General features: G+C 43.1%; 2 protein-coding genes across 2 annotated transcripts; both read left to right on the top strand.

The window, feature by feature from the left end:
- The first annotated feature begins 70 nt into the window (after positions 1 to 70).
- Positions 71 to 3,143, top strand: LOC121571751 (mediator of RNA polymerase II transcription subunit 4). The gene is made up of 7 exons (XM_041883412.2): positions 71 to 177; positions 1,070 to 1,136; positions 1,552 to 1,722; positions 1,854 to 1,911; positions 2,019 to 2,105; positions 2,354 to 2,485; positions 2,648 to 3,143. The coding sequence occupies exons 1-7, from the start codon at positions 107 to 109 to the stop codon at positions 2,818 to 2,820; spliced, it is 759 nt and encodes a 252-aa protein (XP_041739346.1). The 5' UTR covers positions 71 to 106; the 3' UTR covers positions 2,821 to 3,143.
- A 1,780-nt stretch (positions 3,144 to 4,923) lies between these two features.
- On the top strand, positions 4,924 to 26,251 carry LOC121571749 (succinate--CoA ligase [ADP-forming] subunit beta, mitochondrial). The gene is made up of 11 exons (XM_041883410.2): positions 4,924 to 5,038; positions 6,442 to 6,628; positions 10,803 to 10,902; positions 11,006 to 11,168; positions 15,225 to 15,353; positions 15,916 to 16,054; positions 20,863 to 21,024; positions 21,146 to 21,288; positions 23,366 to 23,486; positions 24,767 to 24,855; positions 25,546 to 26,251. Exons 1-11 carry the CDS (start codon positions 4,955 to 4,957, stop codon positions 25,618 to 25,620), a joined length of 1,392 nt encoding a protein of 463 aa, XP_041739344.1. The 5' UTR covers positions 4,924 to 4,954; the 3' UTR covers positions 25,621 to 26,251.
- Positions 26,252 to 27,289: the final 1,038 nt, after the last annotated feature.

Genomic DNA, 27,289 nt, shown 5'->3' with positions numbered 1-27,289 from the left:
GAAGGCCTTTTCACTCCTTTCCAACAGACGTCGCTAGCAAGCTTTCTTTCCACACAACAAAATATCAGCTCTATTTCCTGTTCTGCGCAGTGGGGTGGAAACAACAATGGCGGTGACTGACAAATCTACGAAAGAGCGGTTATTATCGGTACTGGACGATTTAGAAGTGTTATCCAGGTACGAATATATTATTTTTTCCCGTAATAATTGTTTCCCGAACAGCCATTCAAATGATGTAGTTTGTAGCTTATTCAACAATTCCTACGTTTCGTGTTCTGAGTGTACTGCTGTAGGCCAGTGGGGTACTTGGCCTATCCACAGGGGATACTTGAGAAGACTCATGAGATCATAGGGTTACTGATCAAATGCACATGAGGGGGTACATCAGGTGTACTCCGGGCAGAGCAAAATTCAGTTGGTGGACAGTAACCGAAAAAGGTTGGGAACCCACTGTTAAAATCAAATTGTATTTGTCACCTTACAGTGAAAATGCTTACAAATCACATTTTATTTTATTTGTCACATACACGTGTTTAGCAGATGTTATAGCGGGTGTAGCGAAATACTTACAAGCCCTTAACCAACAATGCAGTTCTAAGAAAAATAAGTGTTAAGTTAAAAAAAATAGATAAGTAAAAATAAATAACACATACAGAGTCGATGTGCGGGGGCACAGGTTAGTTGCATAAGAGACAGTGGCAGAAACATTATGTACAAAATAAGTCACAAATAACGCAAAAAAACACACACAAAAGCACAATTGGTTAGGAGCCTGTAAAACGGCAGCCATCTCCTCCGGCGCCATTCTGATCAATGTGTATAGGCTATAACGTTAGATTTATATATACAATATATGGGTATAGTTACTGGAGTCAGACTGGCCCACCACTATAGGTTGGACTTTTTGAATGGATGGTCAGGAGGGCTATTAGCTCATCTTTACAAACACAATGAATGACAGTCATTTATTGGTTGGTCACTTACTCTGTCAAGCATCATCTTTCAAGTTCATCTGTTTTCTCTCCATTATCATGCATGGCAACTAAACCCAATATTACTCATATTTCAGGGAATTGATAGAGATGCTTGCACTGTCAAGGAGCCAAAAACTCCCCCAAGGAGGCGAGGACACCCAGGTAACATGCATCTGATTCAACCTAACACTATTTTCAAAATGTAGCAACAATATCTGCAATCCTAGCTATTCACAATTATAAAATGTGTGTGCACTATACCACTCACATTTAGTTTGTATTTTGTGAAATAGGTTTTTGAGACTGCTTTTCTCAACACAACTCTGACTCAATAGTAGTCTATATGTTACAATGTGCAGTCGATGTCAGAAGTCTGAATGCTTGTGTGGTCCTCTGTAGCTCAATTGGTAGAGCATGGCGCTTGTAACGCCAGGGTAGTGGGTTCGATCCCCGGGACCACCCATACGTAAAAATGTATGCACACATGACTGTAAGTCGCTTTGGATAAAAGCGTCTGCTAAATGGCTTATTATTATTATTATTATTATTATTATTATTGTTATTTTGCTGTGGGCAGATCCTGGAGCTGCTGGTGCAGAGAGACAGAGAGTTCCAGGAGCTGATGAGGGTGGCCCAGGAGCAGGGCAAGGTACACCAGGAGATGCAGGTCCTGGAGAAGGAGGTGGAGAAGAGAGACTGCGACATCCAGCAGCTCCAGAAACAGCTGAAGGAGGCTGAACATATACTGGTGAGAACAGCAGAGCTGGAGACTGATAAGAAATCCTAAATAGACTATACAATGTGTCTCCTTTACTAAATTGGAACACAACAGCACATTGTTTATGACTTTGATTCAACCTAACCTTTTTTTGCTTCTAGGCGACTGCTGTATACCAAGCAAAGGAGAAGCTAAAATCTATTGATAAGGCCAGAAAAGGTGAGCCTAATTTTCACAGCATTCGTCTGAGGAGCTGGAGAGCTTTCTGATACATAAATACCACCAGAGATTATAGATGTCAAACTAAAAGAACTGTTGTCTTTCAGGGAGCATCTCCTCAGAAGAGATCATCAAATATGCCCACAGGATCAGTGCCAGCAATGCAGTATGTGCCCCTCTCAACTGGGTACCAGGTTTGTCCTCTTTCTGCCCATTTGTGCTTCTGGTATGCTGTCTTAGATGCCCTCTTTCCCCCAATTTTTCTATCCCTACCTCCCCCAGATCCTCCTTTCCTTGCATGTTCCTCCTCTTCAGACTGGAATTTCCTCTTGGTAGTGATAGTGGCTGAGGTTAAAATATTCCCTATCACAGCAGTGACTAGCATTCACAATACTACTGTAATTACTCTTCAGTTGACTTGATGACATATTCCTTATAACAGGTGATCCACGTAGACCTTACCCAACTGACCTGGAGATGCGCAGTGGAATGTTGGGTCACATGAGCAATCTGCCAACCAATGGCGTGAACGGACACCTCCCTGGAGATGCACTGGCTGCTGGGAGATTGCCAGGTATGCTTTCGTTGTATGTGTGGTTCCTTCCTTCTAAAAATGGAGTCAACAGTTTTTTTATTCTCCTATGATCTGTGTGTTTGATATGATTCTGTGGACTATACTGTATAATAGTAACCCTATCACACAGCTCAAATACTCTTTCCTCCCTCCCCTCTTCAGATGTGCTAACCCCCCAGTACCCCTGGCAATCGTCCGACGTCTCAGTGGGTATGCTCCCCCCTCACCATGGCAACGACTTTGGGCTGGAGCCCCCCGGCCACAACAAGGAGAACGAGGACGACGTGGAAGCCATGTCTACAGACTCATCCAGCAGCAGCAGCGACTCGGACTGACTGAGTGTGTGTGTGTGTGTCTGTCCGTCCGTCCGTCAGCCCGCCCATCTGTGTGTGTATATCTGAATCCTCAGCTGACTGTGTGCTGGGAATTGGACACTCCCAGTACCTCGTAGAGCCAGCTACCCATCACACCCATAACCTTTACGATAAGCCAGAGTTTGATCACTCTGACCCTCTCTTTTCCCAGCTTGTTGATGAAACATTTGTACTAAACTATCTGTCATCCCCAATCTAATACACTATTTATACAAAAGTATGTGGACACCCCTTCAAATGAGTGGATTTAGCTATTTCAGCCACACCCGTTGCTGACAAGTATATAAAATCGAGCACACAGCCATGCAATCTCCATGGACAAACTTTGTCAGTAGAATGGCCTTACTGAAGAGCTCAGTGACATTCAATGTGGCAACATCATAGGATGCCACCTTTCCAACAAGTCAATTCATCAACTTTCTGCCCTGCTAGAGCTGCCCTGGTCAACTGTAATTGTGAAATGGAAACGTCTAGGAGCAACAACGGCTCAGCCACGAAGTGGTAGGCCACACAAGCTCACAGAACGGGGCCTCCGAGTGCTGAAGCGCGTAGCGCATAATAATCGTCTGACCTCGGTTGCGTTCACTTACTACCAAGTTCCAAACTGCCTCTGTAAGCAACGTCAGCACAAGAACTGTTCGTCGGGAGCTTCATGAAATGGGTTTCCATGGCCGAGCAGCCGCACACAAGCTTAAGATCACCATGCGCAATGCCAAGCATTGGCTGGAGTGGTGTAAAGCTTGCCGCCATTGGACTCTGGAGCAGTGGAAACGCGTTCTCTGGAGTGATGAATCACGCTTCACCATCTGGCAGTCCGACGGACAAATCTGGGTTTGGCGGATGCCAGGAGAATGCTACCTGCCAGAATGCATAGTGTCAACTGTAAAGTTTGGTGGAGGAATAATGGTCTGAGGCTGTTTTTCATGGTTCAGGCTCCTTAGTTCCAGTGAAGAGAAATCTTAACGCTACAGCATACAATGAAATTCTAGACGATTCTGTGCTTCCAACTTTTTGGCAACAGTTTGTGGAAGGCCCTTTCCTGTTTCAGCATAACAATGCCCCCGTGCACAAAGCGAGGTCAATAAAGAAATGGTTTGTCGAGATCGGTGTGGAAGAACTTGACTGGTCTGCACAGAGCCCTGACCTCAACCCCATCGAACACCTTTGGGATGAATTGGCACGCCTACTGCGAGCCAGGCCTAATCGCCCAACATCAGTGCCCGACCTCACTAATGCTCTTGTGGCTGAATGGAAGCAAATCCCTGCAGCAATGTTCCAACATCTAGTGGAAAGCCTTCCCAGAAGAGTGGAGCAAAGGGGGGACCAACTCCATATTAATGCCCATGAATTTGGAATGAGATGTTTGACGAGCAGGTGTCAACATACTTTTTGTCATGTAGTGTAGTACAGTCTCTCTGTAAAGTCCACTGTATGGTTACGCTGATTCAGTTCAGGGAAATGTCTGGCACTACGTAACTCTGATAGTGATAACACTGACGTATTCCTTTCGTTGTCAATCTGGCTACCCTTCATTTGTTTCTTTTATGTTTTTTAGAGACTGACAATGGGGAATACTGTTGAAAAGTACATATAACTGTATTTAATTTCAACAGTGTTTTGTTTTGAAATAATGTGTTGCAGATTTGAACCCAAGTGCTCCTTATCCTCTGCTATTGGTTAAAACATCTCTCCAGGAGTGGATTTTGAATTTGTAGGTGCACTTGGTTCAGCTCGCCCGAGTTCACACTTGTCGGCCAAGCTTCATCAAGCACACCTTATATTCTTTATATTGAAAATCGGCATATCAATGTATTTTTTTGTTTGACTGAGTGTTTGCTCCATGTGTAAATAGGTCTGTATATACTGTAGGTTTTTCCAAACTTGTAAATAAATACCACTTTTGAGTAAATACGTTTGTGGTGCTCATATCTTAGAGAATACCATTTTCATTATATAATGTCCAGTTGACCGTATGTATTAATAACCTTGTCTTCAAATTGTGAAGACCATGGAATGTGCGCCAAGCCTGTGCAAGGGGCGCTCAGTTTAGTATGTCACTACGCATGCGGCCAATTCGTTAGCTTGAGAAGGGAACATGGCGGCGTCCCTGATTTGCGGCCGACTGTCGGCTAGCCTGAGAAATTCTGGGGCAAGATCGACATTCAACACTGCATCCAAAGTAAGTCTACATTGAGAAAAACGTTATGAAATCCGACTGCCTGTACATGTGATTATTTTTCTGCTGCACCATCTTCGACGTCCAAAGAAGTCCCCGAGAAGTGACTGGGTGAAATTTGACATTCGCCCATCTCCTTTGAGGTAGTAGCTAGGGAACTGGCTATGTTGGCTAGCTAGCCACATTGCTCATGTTTAGCTCGCTAGCTAACGTCGTTGCTTTTTTAGCGATGGCAAGACGAATGTATCAATAAACAACAATGTATTAAAACAAGCTTATGGGGGTTCAGGGATTTGTGTTTGCTAACAAGAGCTTTTCGCTCACATACAGTACTAGTTGTTTAGACAGTGACCTCCAACACAGCTGTCATACACTAGAGACGTCAGGACGGGGGGGATCCAGGAACGTCATGCCCATAGGGGGCACAGGGGTACGTGCCCCATCAGATTTGTCCTGTATAATGAAAAAATAACCTTTTTTTTTCTTCTTCGCTATAATACTACTATCCACCAAGCAATTTTATGAAGTTGGCTTTAGCTAGCCCAGATAGGTTCCCAACCTCATAACTAGCTACCAAGAAGCCATTTAAAGCTATCAATGAAGTTAGTGGCTAGCTTGACCATCTTAACTGGCATACCTGCTGGCAAGGTTGGTAGACTTTAGAAAGGCAATAACTAAATGTACTGAATAAGACTCACATTACTTTCGATCTTTTACCCAGATTTTAGCAGAGATGCAGAGAAGCATATTTAGTTTCTTTAAAAAAAGAACCACCAGTCGGGAGGATACAGACAGCTCAAGAGGTATGCTTAGATATGCTGAAATATATATATATATTTTTTTACATAGAATTAAGTATAATGATTATGGCTCTAGATTGCAGGTAAAAGCTGTTTCACGTGTTTGAAAAAAATTCTAAATTCTCCAGCCCCCCAGCCATCCTCACATACTTTCTGCCTCCTCTGATTTTTGGGGTGCATGGTGCCCCTGGGGGGTGAATGGAGGATATGCGCCATTGAGGCTGTCACATCTGTTTGTGCTCACTTGCACGGACAAAGCTAGATTTGTAAGGGACATTTTTTGAACCAAGTTGGCCTTTTTAGATTTGAAAAAACGGGTTTGATGTTGACAGAATTATTCATTTGAGGCCCAAATGACATGTTTGATGTGTTCCTCTTTCATATCTGCAAACTTCCAGCATTGCACACATCTACTTCACATTTTTTGTTGTGTGTATGGGCCTCTTAGTGTTTTGTATGGGTGTGGCTATTCTTATTCTGTGTCCTTTCACATAGTGCTATGTTCTACCCTGACATATGAGTAGGTACTGTCATGTCACTGCATCGTGTACACCCCCCCCATCACCTTTTCTCTCCTCTATCCCCCTCCGTCTCCCCTCTCCCCAGGTGCTGGGTGGTTCCTCCGGCCTTCTTGGGGCTCAGCAGCAGCCCCCCAACCTTCAGCAGCAGCAGAGGAACCTCTCCCTGCATGAGTACATGAGCATCGGCCTGCTCAAAGAGGCTGGCGTCTGTGTGCCCGAGGGCAAGGTTGCCAGCTCACCCGATGAAGCCTACTCTGTTGCCAAGGAGATTGGTAAGCCATGCCTTAATAGGATGTGGGCAAATTAATTGGAGTAGGCTAACTTGAGGATGAACACTTTGAATTGGCAGTAGTCCTATATTACAGTGCGTTCGGAAAGTACTGTATATATCTCAATCGCACTCCACACTGCCCTTTCCCACCTCAACAAAAGGAACACATATGTGAGAATGCTGTTCATTGACTACAGCTCAGCGTTCAACACCATAGTGCCGACAAAGCTCATCACTAAGCTAAGGACCCTGGGACTAACCACCTCCCTCTGCAACTGGATCCTGGACTTCCTGACGGGCCGCCCCCAGGTGGTAAGGGTAGGCAACAACACATCTGCCACACTGATCCTCAACGCGGGGGCCCCTCAGGGGTGCGTGCTTAGTCCCCTCCTGTACTCCCTGTGGCCAAGCATGACTCCAACACCATCATTAAGTTTGCTGACGACACAACGGTGGTAGGCCTGATCACCGACAACGATGAGACAGCCTATAGGGAGGAGGTCAGAGACCTGTCAGTGTGGTGCCAGGACAACAACCTCTCCCTCAACGTGACCAAGACAAAGGAGATGATCGTGGACTACAGGAAAAGGAGGGCCGAGCACGCCCCCATTCACATCGACAGGGCTTTAGTGGAGTGGGTCGAGAGTTTCAAGTTCCTTGGTGTCCTCATCACCAATAAACTATCATGGTCCGAACACACCAAGAAAGTCGTGAAGCGGGCACGACAACGCCTTTCCCCCCTCAGGAGACTGAAAAGATTTGGCATGGGTTCCCAGATCCTCAAATAGTTCTACAGCTGCACCATCGAGAGCATCCTGACCGGTTGCATCACCGCCTGGTATGGCAACTGCTCGGCATCCGACCGTAAGGTACTACAGAGGATAGTGCGTACAGCCCTGTACATCACTGGGGTCAAGCTTCCTGCCATCCAGAACCTATAAACTAGGCGGTGTCAGAGGAAGGCCGTGCTACCGCATGGCAAGCGGTACCGGAGCGCCAAGTCTAGGTCCAAAAAGCTCCTTCACAGCTTCTACCCCAAGACATAAGACTGCTGAACAATTAATCAAATGGGCACCTGGACTATTTGCATTTGTTTTTACACTGCTGCTTCTCACTGTTTATTATCTATGCATAGTCACTTTACCCCAACCTACATGTACAAATTACCTCGACTAACCTGTACCCCTGCACATTGACTCGGTACTGGTACCCACTGTATATAGCCTCATTATACAGTGCCTTGCAAAAGTATTCATACCCCTTGGCGTTTTTCCTATTTTGTTGCATTACAAACTGTAATTGAAATGAATTTTTATTAGGAATTCATGTAATGGACATACACAAAATAGCCAAATTGGTGAAGTGAAATGGAGAAAAAAAACTTCATTAAAAAAAATTAATAATAATGGAAAAGTGGTGCGTGCATATGTATTCACCCCCTTTGCTATGAATCCACTAAATAAGATCTGGTGCAACCAATTACCTTCAGAAGTCACATAATTCGTTAAATAAAGTCTAAGTGTCACATGATCTGTCACATGATCTCAGTATGTATACAACTGTTCTGAAAGGCCCCAGTCTGCAACACCACCAAGCAAGCGGCACCATGAAGACCAAGGAGCTCTCCAAACAGGTCAGGGACAAAGTTGTGGAGAAGTACAGATCAGGTTGGGTTATAAAAAAATATCAGAAACTTTGAACATCCACAGAGCACCATTAAATCCATTATTTAAAAATTGAAAGAATATGGCATCACATCAAACCTGCCAAGAGAGGGCAGCCCACGAAAACTCACGGACCAGGCAAGGAGGGCATTAATCAGAGAGGCAACAAAGAGACCAAAGATAACCCTGAAGGAGCTGCAAAGCTCCACAGCAGAGATTGGAGTATCTGTCCATAGGACCACTTTAAGCCGGACACTCCACAGAGCTGGGATTTACGGAAGAGTGGCCAGAAAAAAGCCATTGCTTAAAGAAAAAAATAAGCTAACACGTTTGGTGTTCATTAAAAGGCATGTGGGAGACTCCCCAAACATATGGAAGAAGGTACTCTGGTCAGATGAGACTAAAATTGAACTTTTTGGCCATCAAGGAAAACGCTATGTCTGGCGCAAACCCAACACGTCTCATCACCCCGAGAACACCATCCCCACAGTGAAGCATGGCGGTGGCAGCATCATGCTGTGGGGATGTTTTTCATTGGCAGGGACTGGGAAACCGTCAGAATTGAAGGAATGATGGATGGCGCTAAATACAGGGAAATTCTTGAGGGAAACCTGTTTCAGTCTTTCAGAGATTTGAGACTGGGACGGATGTTCACCTTCCAGCAGGACAATGACCCTAAGCATACTGCTAAAGCAACACTCGAGTGGTTTAAGGGGAAACATTTAAATGTTTTGGAATGGCCTAGTCAAAGCCTAGACCTCAATCCAATGGAGAATCTGTGGTATGACTTAAAGATTGCTGTACACCAGCGGAACCCATCCAACTTGAAGGAGCTGGAGCAGTTTTGCCTTTGAAGAATGGGCAAAAATCCCAGTGGCTAGATGTGCCAAGCTTATAGAGACATACCCCAAGAGACTTGCAGCTGTAATTGCTACAAAATGTGGCTCTACAAAGTATTGACTTTGGGGGGGTGAATAGTTATGCACGCTCAAGTTTTCAGTTTTTTTGTCTTATTTCTTGTTTGTTTCACCCCAAAAAATATTTGGCATCTTCAAAGTGGTAGGTATGTTGTGTAAATCAAATGATACACCCCAAAAAAATCAATTTTAATTCCAGGTTGTAAGGCAACCAAATAGGAAAAATGCCAAGGGGGGTGAATACTTTCGCAAGCCACTGTGTTACTTTTTTATTTATTTTATTTTTTACTTTAGTTTATTTAGTAAATCTTTTCTTAACTCTATTTTCTTAAAACTGCGTTTTTGGTTAAGGGCTTGTAAGTAAGCATTTCACGGTAAGGTCTACACCTGTTGTTTTCAGTGCATGTGACAAATAACATTTGATTTTGATGTCAGACCAGGTAGTAGTGAGTGAGTAGTGTGTTCTAAATACAATAGGCCTATTCATTGTTGTTTGACGGAGCAAAAGTGCTGAGCGATTAACCAGAATGTCTGATATTGTTCGTTTTTTAAACAACAACTACAATGACTGTAATCCATTGGGTGCCTACTTGTCCGATCTGTGGGTTTCTTTTACGCCTGCTATGTTAGGTTATTGTGGGGCAGACAGAGAGAGAGAAAAGAGATGAATGCGCGATAGAGAATAGTTGCTTCGCAAGATACAGTATCTCTACCTGAAAATACATGATCTAAGTGATTGATAGTTGGTATTCAGCTGTCATAAAAGTATGCCTTATTTACTTTGAAGAACTACTAAAATAGTGATTTTGTCAGACAGCATAGGCAGCAGCTCTATAGAGATGAGATGATGACTTGGAATTAAATAATAAAGTCATCAAATAAAACAAATGTAATATATACAACAATTAAGATTTTATTTTTAGTAATGTGAATAAACAATGGTTAATAAGTGATAAGCAGTAATGGGCAGTCACTACCATCATGGGACTTTTATTAATTGTTTTATTCTGTTACAGCATTCAACCCTACTCTTGGACTAGCCTTTTTGATAAATGGCATTGCTCTGGACTAGGGATAATCGTTTAATTTGATTCAGACTGTAGTCCTGAAGTGTTTACATAGAGGTTTTAGGCATGTCATTTTTAGGTAGCCTACTCTCTGTAACTAACTGTAATAGTGTATTGTTGTCTAACTTTGTTAATATGTTACTGTACTAGATCAATAAAGTTAAATTGAATTGCGCAGTCACCATCTCTGCCCTACTGAATTCCTCTGTGGTAATGAGTATGGCTAAACATGATGTAGAACAATGTCTCCATTCACTATGTAGCTTACTTGATGCTAACACATAGTTTTCTGGTTGTGGATACAGATTAACTTGACAATGTCCAGAAGTAGCCTAGTCATTTAGGGCCATGAGTGCATGCCTTTGCTAGGAAGGTTGTGTTAGATAGTGTTTGCACTGACAATGTTTTGTGCAGTTTGTACGTCTGCATTATTATCGGTGTGTGTGTGTAAATGGCAGTGGAATGTTGGGCATGTCCTGTAACTGTTACGGTCTCGCTCTCTCTCCCTCTGTGTGTGTGTGTCTTAGGCACCAAGGATCTGGTGGTGAAGGCTCAGGTGTTGGCTGGAGGCCGAGGCAAAGGCACCTTCGAGGGAGGTCTGAAGGGAGGAGTGAAGATTGTCTACTCGTGAGTGTCAGAGACATCTCCTCTCAAACTGCACCCACATTTCTACTCTTGTCTGAATGTGGCAATGTGTAAATTCTTCTGTCTCTCTTCCACTCTCCTACAGGCCAGAGGAGGCCCGGGACATCTCCTCTCAGATGATTGGTCGTAAGCTGTACACCAAGCAGACAGGCGAGCAGGGCCGTATCTGTAACCAGGTTTTCATCTGTGAGCGCAGGTACCCCCGCAGGGAGTACTACTTCGCCATCACCATGGAGAGATCCTTTCAGGTGAGGTCATTCCCGCCCTTTCACGCCTCTCTGGTGACAACAGCTGACAAATCACGCTCCGCCATTCTGGGTCAGGCCGTCAAATTTGACAAATTGGGCAGCTGTGTTATTCTTGATTTCGAATGTTGAAAGTGTTGTGTTTGATGGTACCACTAGATGGCGTAGTGGTAAAGGACATTGCCATGGACATGTTGGAAATGCGTGTGCTCCATGGGACTTGGTTGTCCAGCTGTATGCAGTTGTAGTTCTGTTCTCTCAAAAGGATGAGACATCAGTTGTCATTGAGAATTTGAAGACCAATGGATCAATTCAATCGTTTGTTAATTTTATTTATGATAGCCCAGCTACTATTAGGTTAACTATTTAATATCTGCATTGACCCTTTTTGCACAACTCTTTTGACTCATCACATATGCTGCTGCTGCTTTTTATTATCTATCCAGTTGCGTAGTCACTTTATCCCTACATATATGTACATACATGTGAAGTCGGAAGTTTACATACACTTAGGTTGGAGTCATTAAAACTCGTTTTTCAACCACGCCACATTTCTTGTTAACAAACTATAGTTTTGGCAAGTTGGTTAGGACATCTACTTTGTGCATGACACAAGTACTTTTTCCAACAATTGTTTACAGACAGATTATTTAACTTATAATTAATTCACTGTATCACAGAAGTTTACATACACTAAGTTGACTGTGCCTTTTAAACAGCTTGGAAAATTCCAGAAAATGATGTCATGGCTTTAGAAGCTTCTGATAGGCTAATTGACATCATTTGAGTCAATTGGAGGTGTACCTGTGGATGTACTTCAAGGCCTACCTTCAAAATCAGTGCCTCTTTGCTTGACATCATGGGAAAATCAAAAGACCTCAGAAAAGAATTGTAGACCTCTACAAGTCTGGTTCATCCTTGGGAGCAATTTCCAAAGGCCTGAAGGTACCACGTTCATCTGTACAAACAATAGTACGCAAGTATAAACACCATGGGACTACGCAGCCATCATACTGCTCAGGAAGGAGACGCGTTCTGTCTCCTAGAGATGAACGTACTTTGGTTCGAAAAGTACAAATCAAGCCCAGAACAACAGCAAAGGACCTTGTGAAGATGCTGGAGGAAACGGGTACAAAAGTATCTATATCCACAGTAAAACGAGTCCTATATCGACATAACCTGAAAGGCAGCTCAGCAAGGAAGAAGCCACTGCTCCAAAACCGCCATAAAAAAGCCAGACTACGGTTTGCAACTCCACATGGGGACAAAGATCGTACTTTTTGGAGAAATGTCCTCTGGTCTGATGAAACAAAAATAGAACTATTTGGCCATAATGACATTTACATTTTAGTCATTTAGCAGACGCTCTTATCCAGAGCGATTTATAGTAAGTGAGTGCATACATCTTTTTTTTTTTCATACCATCGTTATGTTTGGAGGAAAAAGGGGGATGCTTGCAAGCCAAAGAACACCATCCCAACCGTGAAGCACAGGGGTGGCAGCATCATGCTGTGGGGGTGCTTTGCTGCAGGACTGGTGCACTTCACTAAATAAATGGCATCATGAGGAAGGAAAATGATGTGGATATATTGAAGCAACATCTCAAGTCAGGAAGTTAAAACTTGGTCGCAAATGGGTCTTCCAAATGGACAATGACCCAAAGCATACTTCCAAAGTTGTGGCAAAATGGCTTAAGGACAACAAAGTCAAGGTATTGGAGTGGCCATCACAAAGCCCTGACCTCAATCCTATAGAAAATTTGTGGGCAGAATTGAAAAAGCGTGTGCGAGCAAGGAGGCCTACAAACCTGACTCAGTTACACCAGCTCTGTCAGGAGGAATGGGTCAAAATTCACCCAACTTGTGGAAGGCTACCCGAAACATTTGACCCAAGTTAAACAATTTAAAGGCAATGCTACCAAATACTAATTGAGTGTATGTAAACTTCTGACCCACTGGGAATGTGCTGAAAGAAATTAAAGCTGAAATAAATCATTCTCTCTACTATTATTCTGACATTTCACTTTCTTAAAATAAAGTGGTGATCCTAACTGACCTAAAACAGCGAATTTTTACTAGGATTAAATGTCAGGAATTGTGAAAAACTGAGTTTAAATGTATTTGGCTAAGGTGTACAGTGGGGAAAAAAAGTATTTAGTCAGCCACCAATTGTGCAAGTTCTCCCACTTAAAAAGATGAGAGAGGCCTGTAATTTTCATCATAGGTACACGTCAACTATGACAGACAAAATGAGGAAAAAAAATCCAGAAAATCACATTGTAGGATTTTTAATGAATTTATTTGCAAATGATGGTGGAAAATAAGTATTTGGTCACCTACAAACAAGCAAGATTTCTGGCTCTCACAGACATGTAAATTCTTCTTTAAGAGGCTCCTCTGTCCTCCACTGGTTAGCTGTATTAATGGCACCTGTTTGAACTTGTTATCAGTATAAAAGACACCTGTCCACAACCTCAAACAGTCACACTCCAAACTCCACTATGGCCAAGACCAAAGAGCTGTCAAAGGACACCAGAAACAAAATTGTAGACCTGCACCAGGCTGGGAAGACTGAATCTGCAATAGGTAAGCAGCTTGGTTTAAAGAAATCAACTGTGGGAGCAATTATTAGGAAATGGAAGACATACAAGACCACTGATAATCTCCCTCGATCTGGGGCTCCACGCAAGATCTCACCCCGTGGGGTCAAAATGATCACAAGAACGGTGAGCAAAAATCACAGAACCACACGGGGGGACCTAGTGAATGACCTGCAGAGAGCTGGGACCAAAGTAACAAAGCCTACCATCAGTAACACACTACGCCGCCAGGGTCTCAAATCCTGCAGTGCCAGACGTGTCCCCCTGCTTAAGCCAGGCCCGTATGAAGTTTGCTAGAGTGCATTTGGATGATCCAGAAGAGGATTGGGAGAATGTCATATGGTCAGATGAAACCAAAATAAAACTTTTTGGTAAAAACTCAACTCGTCGTGTTTGGAGGACAAAGAATGCTGAGTTGCATCCAAAGAACACCATACCTACTGTGAAGCATGGGGGTGGAAACATCATGCTTTGGGGCTGTTTTTCTGCAAAGGGACCAGGACGACTGATCTGTGTAAAGGAAAGAATGAATGGGGCCATGTATCGTGAGATTTTGAGTGAAAACCTCCTTCCATCAGCAAGGGCATTGAAGATGAAACGTGGCTGGGTCTTTCAGCATGACAATGATCCCAAACACACTGCCCGGGCAACGAAGGAGTGGCTTCGTAAGAAGCATTTCAAGGTCCTGGAGTGGCCTAGCCAGTCTCCAGATCTCAACCCCATAGAAAATCTTTGGAGGGAGCTGAAAGTCTGTGTTGCCCAGCGACAGCCCCAAAACATCACTGCTCTAGAGGAGATCTGCATGGAGGAATGGGCCAAAATACCAGCAACAGTTTGTGAAAACCTTGTGAAGACTTACAGAAAACGTTTGACCTGTGTCATTGCCAACAAAGGGTATTTAACAAAGTATTGAAAAACTTTTGTTATTGACCAAATACTTATTTTCCACCATAATTTGCAAAGAAATTCATAAAAAATCCTACAATGTAATTTTCTGGATTTTCTTTTCTCAATTTGTCTGTTATAGTTGACGTGTACCTATGATGAAAAGTACAGGCCTCTCTCATCTTTTTAAGTGGGAGAACTTGCACAATTGGTGGCTGACTAAATACTTTTTTTCCCCACTGTATGTAAACTTCCGACCTCAACTGTATTTACCTCAATTACCTCGTTCCTCGGTACTGGTACCCCATGTATATAGCCAAGTTATCGTTACTCATTGTGTATTTATTCCTCGTGTTATTATTTTATATTTTTCTCTCTGCATTGTTGGGAAGGGCCCGTAAGCAAGCATTTCACTGTTGGTCTACACCCGTTGTTTACGAAGCATGTGACAAAACCAATTTGATTTGCTGTGAGACCTATGTTCCATTCGTTTGCTATTTTTGAGTATGATTGCCACTCAATTAATGTGTAAAATGATTGGTACTCATAATCTCTCGGCCCCTCCCTCTGAACAGGGCCCCGTGTTGATTGGCAGCTCTCAGGGGGGCGTGAACATCGAGGATGTGGCAGCGGAGAATCCCGACGCCATCGTGAAGGAGCCAATTGACATAATGGAGGGAATCAAGATGGAACAAGCTGTTTCGGTACATTTGAGATCGGGTTGTAAAAATACCTCTTGATTTGTCTTTGTCTCTTAGATCACAGGAAACACTACACATTCTGGGAAATAAACAATACTCGACCTGAATTTAAAGCTATTTTGGTACACGTTTAAACAAACGACTTGCGGCAACATTTATATTCATATTAGGTCTGTCTTGAGTTTCTCTCTAAAGACAAGGGCCTCAGAACCTTATTAGTTAGGCATGTCCCCTCACACAGTGTAATATCTTTAAAAGTCAGGTTTTTACTTCGACATGCTCACTCAACATGCCAACTCACGCACTACATGTCACTTAGAATGCTTGCAATGTTACCATGACCTGACAACGTCTCTCTCACATTCACTCTACCCCTCATTGTCAGGCGTTCCTCCTCTCCTTCAACTCCTCTTACCTTCAATTGAATTCAAGAGTGTTTTACAAGCTGGTAATAGATTTGTAAATGTTGCTAAAGTAGAAAGAAATTACAGAAACACTGTAGATTGAAGAACTGATATTGATACATTTCTTTCTTTCGCTCCCTCTATCTTCTCTCTCTCTCCAGATTGCCACAAAGATGGGCTTCCCTGCTGCTCTGATCGACGACGCAGCTGCTAACATAATCAAGCTCTACAACGTCTTCATGAAGTACGACGCCTCCATGCTGGAGATCAACCCCATGGTGGAGGACGCCTCTGGCCAGGGTACACACACTTGCTTTTCGTTCCCAGTGATGTTGTTATTCACGCCAGTGTTAAGAGCTGGGTGAGAGCGTGTTGCCAGTCAGTGTTAAATGCTTGGTTGAAGGCTTCTCCCATTGATCTATGACTCACTGTCAATCATTCTCATTAACGCACTCCCAGTGAAAAACCCTAGTGTGAATCACTGCACTTTTAACTGATGGGCCAATTAGGCAGCTAAACCCCATAGTACTGAAGGAATGATGGTGTTATTGCACAACCAACCGTCTTCAACATCATAGCCATACATGGTAGAGTATGGTGGCTGATAAGGGTAACATATGAGGCCCTATTTTAACTTTGAAATGTAAGTCGTTCCAGTGCTGATATATACTTTGAATGATCTTGTGGTTATGGGCTGACTTGACCAACCCCATACATACCAGGAGTGTTGATTGACAGCAGGAATAGCCTATGCTGGCCCTTTGACCCTACTACATCAGCAAACATCTGTAGTGGTCTCTGTCTTATCTGTCACCAACCCAGATATGTCCTTGACATGTACAGTACAGCCAACCAAGGTTACACAGTAAAGCTATGTCACAGAACTATACTCAACAAAAATATAAACGCAACATGTAAAGTGTTGGTTTCATGAGCGGAAATAAAAGATCCCAGAAATTGTCCATATGCATAAAAAGCTTATTTCTCTCAAATGTTGTGCATAAATTTGTTTACATCCCTGTTGGTGACAATTTCTCCTTTGCCAAGATAGTCCATCCACCTGACAGGTGTGGCATATCAAGAAGCTGATTAAACAGCATGATCATTACTAGGGCTGTCCCCGACTAAAAAATAATCTTAGTTGACCAAGAGTTATTTTGACCAATCGATTGGTTGAAACGTTAAAAGGTGTATTTTTCCATATATAGACACATCTTATGTGTTTTAATCAAATCAACTATATGCACTGAGCTTGTCTGATGCTTTAAGCACATGGTTTAATGAAATAATTAAGACACACAAATTACTAGAGGGAGTCCAACCGCTATTGATTTGATTGTGCCGGGCCTGGCTCAGACTTTCTGTGTTAAAAAAGACAGCGAGTGACTGTGTGACTAGCACCCGTTGTCTCTCTCTCCTCCCTGCTGCAGCGACCACCACAGAACATCAGCAGTGTGTATCACGCTGTCCGTGTTGCTGAAGCTGCAACATAATTATAGCCATTTCTAACCCTAATTTGTTTAGGAAAAACATTCCCTATTCCCTCATTCCTTGCTCTCTTTACGTGACACATGTATGCATCGCCAATAGGGCGTGACCTATAGCATATCATAATCACATCAATAAATTGGTTATAACAAACTCTGAACACTGTAACATATGTGACAGCAAAATGGATGCAGAGGACGTGACAAATAAACTCAAAATGGGGAATGTTTACTGGTTGCTCAGGAGGTAGACGGGAAGTCAGATATGTGGAATGTGACTAGTTGTGGAAAATACTGGAGATCAAGAAAAAGAAGGTAAGGAGCAAGCGCTGCGTCCATACTATGTGTGCCAAACAGGTGCTGTTAGATTAGAATATAATTTTTCTGACCGTTTAGAACAATGTAAACAACAGTAAATTATAAGCGTACCAGAGAGTCTGTTGTAAAGCCTTTATTACAGCAAAGACTAAAAACAGTTGTGAATGCGATTTCCGAAATGGAACGGTTTAGGCCTATTTATTGTTTACGCTAATTATTCAATGGTCGATTTTGTTATTTTATTTTTAAACTAAAATGACAGGAACAAATAAATTATTGATTGATACAGTAGCCTATTTAAATTGAAATATAGGCCTAAGTAAGTTATGGTATTAAAACTAAACAGTATGCGCTCTTAGGCCTACAGCTCGATGGTGGTTATACAAGGCTGCTATACTAAGCCTACTAATGACATTACTTATTATTATAATGATGATCATAATAATAGTAATAATAACAATAAGGAGATCAAGGGAAAATTAGGGTTATTATTATAAATATAATTTTTCTGATAATTTGGAACCGTGTAAATAACACTAAATCAATTATAAATAATACCAGAGAGGCTGGTCTAACGACATGTGGCTGTGATGCTTGGTGCTCACGGAATCAGTAGGCTATTAAACAAACACTCAAACAGGCAACAGAAGCAGGATCTGTCTTATTTCTGTAGATCTACAGTACCAGTCAAAAGTTTGGACACCTACTCATTCAAGGGTTTTTCTTTATTTTGACTATTTTCTACATTGTAGAATAATAGTGAAGACATCAAAACTATGACATAATACATATGGAATCATGTAGTAACCAGAAAGTGTTAAACAAATTAAAATATATTTTATATTTGAGATTTTTTAAATAGCCACCCTTTGCCTTTATGACAGCTTCGCACACTCTTGGCATTCTCTCAAACAGCTTCACCTGGATTGCTTTTCCAACAGTCTTGAAGGAGTTCCCACATATGCTGAGCACTTGTTGGCTGCTTTTCCTTCACTCTGCCGTCCGACTCATCCCAAACCATCTCAATTGTGTTGAGGTCGGGGGATTGTGGAGGCCAGATCATCTGATGCAGCACTCCATCACTCTCCTTCTTGGTAAAATAGCCCTTACACAGCCTGGAGGTGTGTTGGGTCATTGTCCTGTTGAAAAACAAATGATAGTCCCACTAAGCCCAAAGCAGATGGGATGGCGTATCGCTGTAGAATGATGTGGTAGCCATGCTGGTTAAGTGTGCCTTGAATTCTAAATAAATCACAGACAGTGTCACCAGCAAAGCACCCCCACACCATAACACCTCCTCCTCCATGCTTTACGGTGGGAACTACACATGCGGAGATCATCCGTTCACCCACACCGTCTCACAAAGACACGGCAGTTGGAACCAAAAATCTCAATTTGGACTCCAGACCAAAGGACAAATTCCCACCGGTCTAATCTCCATTGCTCGTGTTTCTTGGCCCAAGCAGGTCTCATCTTCTTATTGGTGTCCTTTTAGTAGTGGTTTCTTTGCAGCAATTCGACCACGAAGGCCTGATTCACACAGTCCCATCTGAACAGCTGATGTTGAGATGTACCTGTTACTTGAACTCTGTGAAGCATTTATTTGTGCTGCAATTTCTGAGGCTGGTAACTCTAATGAACTCATCCTCTGCAGCCTAGGTAACTCTGGGTCTTCCATTCCTGTGGCAGTCCTCATGAGAGCCAGTTTCATCATAGCCCTTGATGATTTTTGCGACTGCACTTGAAGAAACTTTCAAAGTTCTTGAAATGTTCCATATTGACCGACCTTCATGTCTTAAAGTAATGATGGACTGTTGTTTCTCTTTGCTTATTTGAGCTTGGTCTTTTACCAAATAGGGCTATCTTGTGTATACCACCCCTACCTTGTCACAACACAACTGATTGGCTCAAACACATTAATTTGTGGAATTTCTTAACTTTTAAGAAGGTACACCTGTTCATTGAAATGCATTCCAGGTGACTACCTCATGAAGCTGGTTGAGAGAATGCCAAGAGTGTGCAAAGCTGTCATAAAGGCAAAGGGTGGCTATTTGAAGAATCTCAAATATAAAATATATTTTGATTTGTTTGAACACTTTTTTGGTTACTACAGGATTCCATATGTGTTATTTAATAGTTTTGATGTCTTCACTATTATTCTACAATGTAAAAATAAAGAAAAACCCTTGAATGAGTAGGTGTGTATAAACTTTTGACTGGTAGTGTATATGGATGATTTATAAAGCCACACCATGATTTTTCTAAATGTATTTTGCTACTGCTCGACTAAAGAAGTCTCAGTCGACCAACAGCCTATCGACCAAACAATCGACAAGTCGACTAAATGGGGTCAGCCCTAATCATTACACAGGTGCACCTTGTGCTGGGGACAATAAATGGCTACTCTAAAATGTGTCGTTTTGTCACACAGCATAATGCAGTCGTGTGGGTGAGCGGTTTGCTTATGCCAACGTTGTGAACAGAGGTGGTGGTGGGGTTATGGTATGGGCAGGCATAAGCTACGGACAACAAACTCAATTGCATTTTAACGATGGCAATTTGAATGCACAGAGATACCGTGACGAGCCCCTGAGGCCCATTGTTGTGCCATTCATCCGCCGCCATCACCTCATGTTTCTGCATGGGCCCATGTCGCAAGGATCTGTACACAATTCCTGGAAGCTGAAAATGCCCCAGTTCTTCCATGACCTGCATACTCACCAGACAAGTCACCCATTTAGCATGTTTGGGATGCTCTGGATTGACATGTACGACAGCGTGTTCCAGTTCCCGCCAATATCAAGCAACTTTAAACAGCCATTGAAGAGGAGTGGGACAACATTCCACCGGCCACAATCAACTGCCTGATCAACTCTATGCGAAGGAGATGTCGCGCTGCATGAGGCAAATGGTGGTCACACCAGATACTGACTGATTTTCTGATCCAAGGCCCTACCTTTTTTTAAGGTATCTGTGTCCAACAGATGCATATCTGTATTCCCAGTAATGTGAAATCCATAGATTAGGGCCTAATGAATTTATTTCAATTGACTGATTTCCTTACATGAACTGTAACTCAGTAAAATCTTAGAAATTGTTGCATGTTGTGTTTTATATTTTTGTTCAGTATAGATACTCTGTTGCACCTTGGACCAGGCATTGGAAAATGTCCCCTCAAAGTATAAACGGACATCTGCCACTGGCTGTGTCGTAAAGAAGTTACAGGGTCATTGGGTTTGTCGCCCAACGATGATGTCAGCCATCTTGGGCTCAGCCTCTGTCTCCTGTGTGTCCCTCTGACAGTGATGTGCATGGACGCCAAGATCAACTTTGACTCGAATGCAGCGTATCGCCAGAAGAAGGTGTTTGACATGCAGGACTGGACCCAGGAGGACGCCAGGGACCGACAGGCAGCCAAGGCTGACCTCAACTACATTGGCCTGGACGGATCCATCGGCTGTCTGGGTGAGCGCCACAACACACCCACCACTGGTTCACAGCACCACACACCTAGCTTTGTAGTAGCAGTAGTGATAGAAATCTTTGTTTCTTGTGTATTCACTCTATATTCTCTGTGTGTGTGTAGTGAACGGGGCTGGTCTTGCCATGGCCACCATGGACATCATCAAGCTGCATGGTGGCACGCCCGCCAACTTCCTGGACGTGGGGGGCGGAGCTACAGCCCACCAGGTGATGGAGGCCTTCAAACTCATCACGTCTGACAGGAAGGTAAGGACTGGGAGTGGGGGACACACCTATCATCTCTGGTTGTCTTTGAAGAAGCATTAAGCTGCAGTAGGCACACACTTCTCACTGTGGCACCAATAGGCACAGATGTCATGTTCCACAGTCCTTCACCCTGACCTCTAACCCCAACTGGAACGGGACGGCTGGGTATCTGGATCATGAGCAGCCTGCAGTTGATGCTATTGATGTTTTGATGGAGTTAGGGGTAGGGATTAATTAGGAATTCCTGATGTTTGGATCTTCAGGAAGGTTACGGTTGTATAAAGTAACTTTTCAGTACATGCATCCCCTAGTTAGTAGGTGCATCTTTTGACAGACATTGCTGGAGTTACCTGAAGATATCAGCAGGAGAGCTCACTTTGGGGGTGGGCTTTACTACTGGTGGAACCTATGGGCCCTTCATTGGACACTGTGTTAACAAACCTCCAAACGAGCTTCAACGCCATACAACACTCCTTCCGTAGCCTCCAACTGCTCTTAAACACTAGTAAAACTAAATGCATGCTCTTCAACCGAACGCTGTTTGCACCCGCCCACCCGACTAGAATCACTACTCTCGGCGGGTCTGACCTAGAGTATGTGGACAACTACAAATACCTAGGTGTCTGGTTAGACTGTAAACTCTCCTTCCAGACTCACGTTAAGCATCTCCAATCAAAAGTTAGATCTAGAATCGTCTTCCTATTTCGCAACAAAGCCTCCTTCACTCATGCTGCCAAACATGCCCTCGTAAAACTGACTATCCTACCGATCCTTGACTTCGGCAATGTCATTTACAAAATAGCCTCCAACACTCTTCTCAGCAAATTGGATGTAGTCTATCACAGTGACATCCGTTTTGTCACCAAAGCCCCATATACTACCCACCATTGTGACCTGTACGCTCTTGTTGGCTGGCCCTCACTACATATTCGTCGCCAAACCCACTGGCTCCAGGTCATCTATAAATCACTGCTAGGCAAATCCCCGTCTTATCTTAGCTCACTGGTCACCATAGCAACACCCACCCGTAGTCTGCGCTCCAGCAGGTATATCTCACTGGTCATCCCCAAAGCCAACACCTCCTTTGGCCGCCATTCCTTCCAGTTCTCTGCTGCCAATGACTGGAACTAACTGCAAAAATCTCTGAAGCTGGAGACTCTTATCTCCCTCACTAACTTTAAGCGTCAGTTGTCAGAGCAGCTTACCGTTCACTGCACCTGTACACAGACATTCTGAAATTAGCCCAAACTACCTCATCCCCATATTGTTATTTATTTTGCTAATTTGCACCCCAGTATCTCTATTTGCACATCATCTTTTACACATCTATCATCAGTGTTAATTACGAAATTGTAACTATTTTGCACTATGGCCTATTTATTTATTTTCTTACCTCCATAACTTACTACATTCGACCACACTGTATATATATTTTCTGTATTTTTGACTTTATGTTTTGTTTACCCCATATGTAACTCTGTTGTTGTTTTTATCACACTGCTTTGCTTTATCTTGGCCAGGTCGCAGTTGTAAATGAGAACATGTTCTCAACTGGCTTACCTGGTTAAATAAAGGTGAAAGAAAAAAAAAATGGGGTGACATTTATCTGGGGGATTTTTAATGGAGGAGGACTTTAGAGGGAACACCTATGAGAGTACAGGGAGGGTTCTCACCTGCTGTGTGACATACAGTTAGTGATTCATTCATTGATGGGTGCGAGTAGGTTTTTGATAGATGGTTAAAAGCTCTCTCATGGGAGATTTGTGGCTAATTTCCTATCACTGTCTCTGTGTTGACACCTGCTTAGTGTGGTCCTAATGGCGTCTGTGGTTTATTATCCACTGGGGGTTTGGAGCCACAGTAATGGTGTTGTATTTATAAGTGTTCATTTAAACCACTATAGTTTTATAATACACATTACATTTACAGTGTGATGCTGATTTTATAGGAGTTTTTAGGTTTGGTTTTGTTATTGTTCCTGTATGGATTTGTGATTGCTTTGTATTTGGTCTTGTTTCTATGGTCAATATCTTCGGTCATGCTTTCATGGTTAACGTCTTTTGTTTGTGGTCCTCAGGTGCAGGCCATCCTTGTGAACATCTTCGGTGGCATCATGAGGTGTGACATCATCGCTCAGGGCATCATCATGGCTGTCACAGACTTGGACCTGAAGATCCCCATTGTGGTGCGGTTACAAGGTGAGACTGACCTCCCTTATACAGTCAAGCATCAGGTAGCCAGCACAATAGCAGCTTGGCAAGACCACCCTGTGGTAATTACAGTGAAAACTATTTTAGCTTTGTTATGTAGTCATAGGCTACTGCACTGCCATTTTGGCATACATACACAAACACACACACACTGGGCTGGGAGAGAGGGAGGGGACGACAGTGGAGCGTGGCCTTTTAAAGGTCAAAGAGCAAGCAGTCTGTCAGGATTAGGGTCTTCTAATACTTCCCCACACACACACTAGTGATGGGGGACAAAAAATAGATACAGTTGCATATCGGGATATTATTTTTTACAATATCGTTTTCACTATCGCAATATTATTTTTCTTGCTAGTTGGCTGTGCCTGCACCAGAACTGCAGTATTTTTCCTTCATAGCTTGTTCTCTATCTTCTTTTTAAATAAGGTACCAATTTGTTTTCAGCACCTTTATTTCCATGACTGATAAACTCGTTTTCACATGGCTCTCTTGTCTCTCTGCAGCAGACATATGGTGAGCAATATGTTTGGAATATCGAATCGGAATAAAATCATAGTATTGAATCGCAATAAATATAGAATCGTGAGAATTGCAATACATATCATATCGGCACCTAAGTATCACGATAATATTGTATCGTATAATTCCCAGCCCTAACACACACACACACACACACACGCATGCATGCACACAACCAGCGCTGTGGGACCCTGTAGCTCCCAGCCTTATTCCAGCCTCTCCCTTCTGGGCACGTTTTGAAACACACAGGGATGTATAGAATGTGTGAAGTTATACAGAACTCAATCACTCATAAACTAGATGTAATTGGACTAAAATGATTGCCTTCACAAATGGTTTAGTTACTTATAATGAACTTCTAATTTATTTAGTCTGCTATTTTGATGGAATGCTTTTGTAATCATGATGCAGGGTTATTATTCCAATGATCTAGCCTATGGTTTGTTCAGTCGCCTGCATTCATGCCTTGCATGTATATTGAAGGTCATTCTACTTGTATGTGTGCAATGCTGCACGACAAATGTCCATAACAAGAATAATCACCTACTCTAATATAAAATGTAATCTAGACCACATTTACAGTATACCAAACGCCATCATTCATGTTTGGGAAATATAATAGGACTGAAATTATGCAATTGATGAGTTTAACTCACTAATAGTGCAGATAAAAAGCTATATAAAAGAGAACCAAAGTGCTTTCTAAAAGATCGAGGCTAAAGAGGGACTGCTGCTCTGCTGTGTTTCAGGATCCAGAGTGGACGATGCCAAAGCTCTGATCGCCGCTAGCCCACTGAAGCTCCTGGCCTGTGACGATCTGGACGAGGCAGCTAGAATGGTACACACACACCTCTCTCCCTTTCTCTACCTCTACCCCTCTAAGCACCCTGTCTGGGTTATGGAGGGTGGTGTGTGTGTGTGGTACACTAGGTCTATGTGAAGTGTGTGAATGTGAAAAGGTATGTCAGGCACCGTTTGTGAGGGTCAAGAGCAATGAGGTCTATCTGAGGGCAATGTGTAAACATGTGTGTGAGACAAGGGGCACCAGCAGGGTAGGTTGTGTGTGTGTGTGCGCGCGGTGTGTGTCAATTGACACCGTCAGGGTATAGTGACAGTTTAAACGCAGCTGACTGGCTGAAGTGACACTGCCTGAGTTTTATGGCTTTGACTTCTGGCAGAGCTAGCAGCAGTGACATTGAGTCAGAGCAGAGGCCCCCTTCCTCTTATCTCTCCCCTCCATCTATCTTTCCCTCTACCACTAGTCTGGATTGGCTCTCACTGACTCTCACCATCTCTCCACTCGCTCTCCTTTGTTTTTAGAGTGTTCTACTCCCCAAAGAGACAAGTATCAGTTAGCCAGCACAATGGCAGCTTGGCATGACCACCCTGAGGCAGTTACAACCCCCCGCAATTAAAACTATTCACTTTTAGTGTTTTTGTCTGTTTTTAAATGAGACAACTCACCCTGCTGCTGTGCTTGTGTTTAAACTTTTCTCTCTCTCCTCCTCTCTGTTTCCTCTCTTTGCAGGTTGTAAAGCTTTCTGAAATTGTGTCGCTGGCTCAGGAGGCTCATGTTGACATCTCTTTCCAGCTTCCACTCTAAGCCACGCCCCTTGACCCTACGACCCCATCTGAACCCCGACACCCCACCCCTTGAACAGCAAGAAGAGCCTCTCACTACTGAGAGAATACTCCAATACAACACAGCCCACCAACTCCTCTCTGTTAGTTCTGTTTCTCTCTCTCTCTCTGTGGCAAGACTCCAAAATACACACACACATACAGGTAACTGCCAAATTAAAGGAAACTGAGTAAATGAGGGATACAAATGCACCCACGGACGTTAGTTTCTTCTCCGCAATGAGTCTGGATATGAGTACCTTCCCTACCCTTCTCCAAATGCGAACACATTCAGGGCCGTCTCATTGGTCCAGAAACCGATGAGTTGGGCCAGAGCCAGAACACACGTGTGTAAAGTGGCGGTTTGAAAATGTAATTGACTTTCATACTCTGATTGGTTAGAGACGATCCAATCGCTGATTCCTTTGTTTTGTACAATACCCCTTGTCACCACAAATTACTTTAATGATGTCAGTCTGACTGTAATATGTAGCGAACGACAGAGCAGCAGAATAATTTAGTGTGAGTCATCAGGCTAGGATACAAAGTATATTAAAAGCAGGTGCTTCCACACAGGTGTGGTTCCTGAGCTAATCAAGCAATTAACATCCCGTCATGCTTAGGGTCATGTATAAAAATGCCCGGTTGCCCATTATTTTGGCTACCATGTCTAGAAGAGATCTCAGTGACTTTGAAAGAGGGGTCTCAAAGAAGCATAGGAGGTTTAAATGGTGTGTCTATCTGTCAACAGATCTCAACCCAATTGAACACTTAGGGGAGATTCTGGAGCGGCACCTGAGACAGCGTTTTCCGTCACCATCAACAAAACACCAAATTATGGAATTTCTCATGGAAAAATGGCGTAGCATCCCTCCAATAGAGTTCTAGACACTTGTAGAATCTATTTCAAGACGCATTGAAGCTGTTCTGGCGGCTCGTGGTTGCCCAATGCCCTATTAAGACACTTTGTTGGCGTTTCCTTTATTTGAAATCAAATCAAATGTTATTTGTCACTTGCGCCAAAAACAACTGGTGTAGACTTTGCTGTGAAATGCTTGCTTACGAGCCTTTCCCAATGATGCAGAGATAAAAAAAATAGTAATGAGGAATAAAATATAATACAAGAATGGAGCTAGATACAGGGAGTACCAGATCAATGTGCAGAGGTACAAGGCATGAGGTAGACATGTACATGAAGACCGGGTAAAGTGACTAGGCGTCTTGGCAGTTACCTGTACTAGGCGTCTTGGCAGGTAGCTCTCCTAATCTACTTTCATCACTCTGTTTTGTTATGTGTGTCAGGGCTTCCTACTGTGGCTAGTCTGTTTATTCAAGCACACTTATCAGATCAGACACTGGGGGCGCTCCTCCAGATTAGTCCAGTATTATTATTTTTTTGGTTGGGTTTTGGTTACTTTCTCTTCACACCTCTGCCCACCCACCTCTCTCCCTCAGCTCCCACAATGCATAGCACTACTTATAATGCACAAACCCCCAACCTTGCTCTTTTCTGGGAGAGAGTGGTATTTCTATATCTATTTACTGGAAATTGGGGTCTGAAGGTACAGCTAATTCCACTTTGAAAAATAGTTACAAGTCTGGGTAGGAGGCAACGCAATGGGTATGTCTGCAAGAGCATGCTATACAATTAG

This window comes from Coregonus clupeaformis, unplaced genomic scaffold (assembly GCF_020615455.1).
Source record: "Coregonus clupeaformis isolate EN_2021a unplaced genomic scaffold, ASM2061545v1 scaf0211, whole genome shotgun sequence".
Taxonomy (NCBI): Eukaryota; Metazoa; Chordata; class Actinopteri; order Salmoniformes; family Salmonidae; genus Coregonus; species Coregonus clupeaformis.
This window is presented reverse-complemented; position numbering and strand designations above follow the sequence as displayed.